Below are 2801 nucleotides of genomic sequence, written 5' to 3'. Positions count from 1 at the left end.
GGTTAGGGCACCAGAGAGCTTCAATCTCTTACGAGATGGTCGATGGTAAGTGCCTCAAGTTCATAATTATTTCTTATTCTGAACTGCAAAGATGATTCCTTATCTTTTTAATCGCATACATACTTGCATATAGCCCTTTGTCTTTATTTGCAGGTTGGTACAAGGGTCTATTTGAGTACCTTGAAAAGGAGGTACCCGACTTTCAGAAGCTGATAGGAGATCCAAAACGAATCTTCAATGCCGATGAGTCGGGCTTTCCAATAAGCGTGACATCAAAAAAGGTTCTTGCTCCACAAGGGAGCAGGCATGTATATCAGGTTTTGTCTAGTGACAAAACTCAGATAACTGTGATGGCATGCTTGAATGCCAGTGGGGATTATATGCCACCTTTAATAGTGTATCCTGGGCAGCGGTTTCGTGATGATGCTTTATCTGGGTTTCCTGAGGCCATTTATGGTCATTCTGCTAACGGATGGATGGATTCAGATTTGTTCCTATCCTTTCTTAGAGAATTCAATGCTTTTGTTGATGATAAATCCATTCATAAACCAGTGATTTTATTTGTAGATGGCCATAGTACGCATATCAGTCGAGTAGCAGCAGAGTATTGTGCTGATAACAGCATAATACTCTACTGTCTACTCGCTAATGCAACGCATGTGTTGCAGGCTTGTGACATTGGACTTTTTAGTCCAATGAAAATGAAATGGTCTGTGGCTGTTAAAGCTTGGCAAATGGAAAATCTTGGGCAACCATTTACCAAATACCATTTCCCAAGCGTTTTCAAAACAGCCTGGGACAAGGTAACAACATTAGCCAATAGTATAAGTGCATTTAAGAGGTCAGGTTTATACCCACTGTCTATTAAAGGGATTGATCTTTCAAAGTTAGGCCCTTCAAAGTTGTCTGCCCCACTCATCCAGCCAGAACTAACAAAAAGTGTGAATGTAGACCATGTTAGCATGGCATGTACATTTAAAATCCCTTCTTCTGATTCTAGCTCTGATCCTTGTACATCTTCTGGTTCAGTCCAAGCTACTGTGCCGAGTTCGAACCAGGCAGAACTAACAAAAAGTGTGAATGTAGACCAGGTTAGCATGGCATGTACATTACAAATCCCTTCTTCTGATTCTAGCTCTGATCCTTGTACATCTTCTGGTTCAGTCCAAGCTACTGTGCCGAGTTCGAACCCGTCAACCGATATATCTGTACAGCAATCCACTCCGTTACTTCAACAGCCACTTAAAATCCTTTCACAAAATGTCCGTTCTCCAGATTATGTTTCCCCAGCATTCTTTAAACTTAGAGTACCAGAAATTAAAGCTAAAAAAACAAATAATACTTTGCGGGGTAAGCTGCCAAAAGCTCTGTCCGGATCAGTTGCATTGAAAATGATGAAAGAAAGGGATGAAAAGAAAAAAAAAGAAGAAGAAGAAAAACAAGCAAGAAAGATAGAGAGAGAGAGAAAAAAACTTGAGCGAGAGCAGGAGAAAGAGAAAAAGAAAAGGGAGAGAGAACTTAAGAAAGCTTTTAAGAAAAAAATGAAATGCAAAAAATCTGATAAATGTAGTGATAGTGAGAATGAAAATGAAGAGATGGAAATCTCGTACATGGATGACAGCGATTACGATGAGGCAGAAGTGTGTCCTGGTTGCCATTCTGCTGAAGGTTTGCCAGAGGAATGGATAGGATGTGATAGCTGCTCTAGATGGTGGCATATCGAGTGTACTGATATTGAAGAATTTGTTGGTAAAACAGCTAGCGAAATCTCAGGTTACAATTTTACTTGTGAGTTCTGCTAGTTGTTTACCTCTTCCTATGTCAAACCTCCAGCAGAAAGCAAAGTTAAAACCTGCCACAGTATTTGTAATAAAATGTTTATTGAAGTTATTTATGATTGTTAGTAATAATAAATAAATAACTAAGAGAATACATAGTAAAATCATGATTTAAAGGAAAAGAAATAAAATAATAAAATATTCCGTTTGTCTTTTTATTCTTATATCCACAAAAGTATACAATTTTCACACTTCGTCTTGGTAAGCCGTGCAATGACGCCTTCTACAAGCTTCTTCACTATATCTGACTGCGTGGTTAATATCTTGCACAGGTATAAAAGGTATGTAATACATCGTTTTGTATATTATTTTACCTGAAAAATCTAAAAACTAAAGTTTAACATACAATATTTTATCATTTTTTTATTGTGTCGATAATACCGTACAACTGTCGGTAACACCAGCCATTTAGTGTCTTCAAACCTGAGTGGTTCTCATAAATTAAAAATAATATAATCACCTTTTAAACATAAAAGCATTCAGCTACCAACACTCGTTAATCGTATTTGCAATATTCTCGAACACTTTAGTTAACCAATAAGATTTTAGGTTGAATTTTGATGTATACTGTCGATAATACCATACCTTGCTCCTCTACCGGTCAATTCCTTTTTAACAGTAAGTTTCCTAAAGTTTCTGAGAAGGTATTTTTACAGTAAGTTTCCTTAAGTTTCTAAGGAGGTATTTTTACAGTAAGTTTCCTAAAGTTTCTGAGGAGGTATTTTAACAGTAAGTTTCCTTAAGTTTCTGAGAAGGTATTTTTACAGTAAGTTTCCTAAAGTTTCTGAGAAGGTATTTTTACAGTAAGTTTCCTTAAGTTTCTAAGGAGGTATTTTTACAGTAAGTTTCCTAAAGTGTCTGAGGAGGTATTTTAACAGTAAGTTTTCTTAAGTTTCTAAGGAGGTATTTTTACAGTAAGTTTCCTAAAGTGTCTGAGGAGGTATTTTAACAGTAAGTTTCCTT

The 2801-nt window shown here is 36.6% G+C and overlaps 1 protein-coding gene across 1 annotated transcript; it reads left to right on the top strand.

Moving 5' to 3' along the window:
- On the top strand, nucleotides 1-2424 carry LOC132739337 (uncharacterized). The gene is made up of 2 exons (XM_060727031.1): nucleotides 1-45; nucleotides 154-2424. Exons 1-2 carry the CDS (start codon nucleotides 36-38, stop codon nucleotides 1800-1802), a joined length of 1659 nt encoding a protein of 552 aa, XP_060583014.1. The 5' UTR covers nucleotides 1-35; the 3' UTR covers nucleotides 1803-2424.
- Nucleotides 2425-2801: the final 377 nt, after the last annotated feature.

The sequence above is a fragment of the Ruditapes philippinarum genome, unplaced genomic scaffold (assembly GCF_026571515.1).
Source record: "Ruditapes philippinarum isolate M1 unplaced genomic scaffold, ASM2657151v2 ctg607_1_1_1_1, whole genome shotgun sequence".
Classification (NCBI taxonomy): domain Eukaryota; kingdom Metazoa; phylum Mollusca; class Bivalvia; order Venerida; family Veneridae; genus Ruditapes; species Ruditapes philippinarum.
This window is presented reverse-complemented; position numbering and strand designations above follow the sequence as displayed.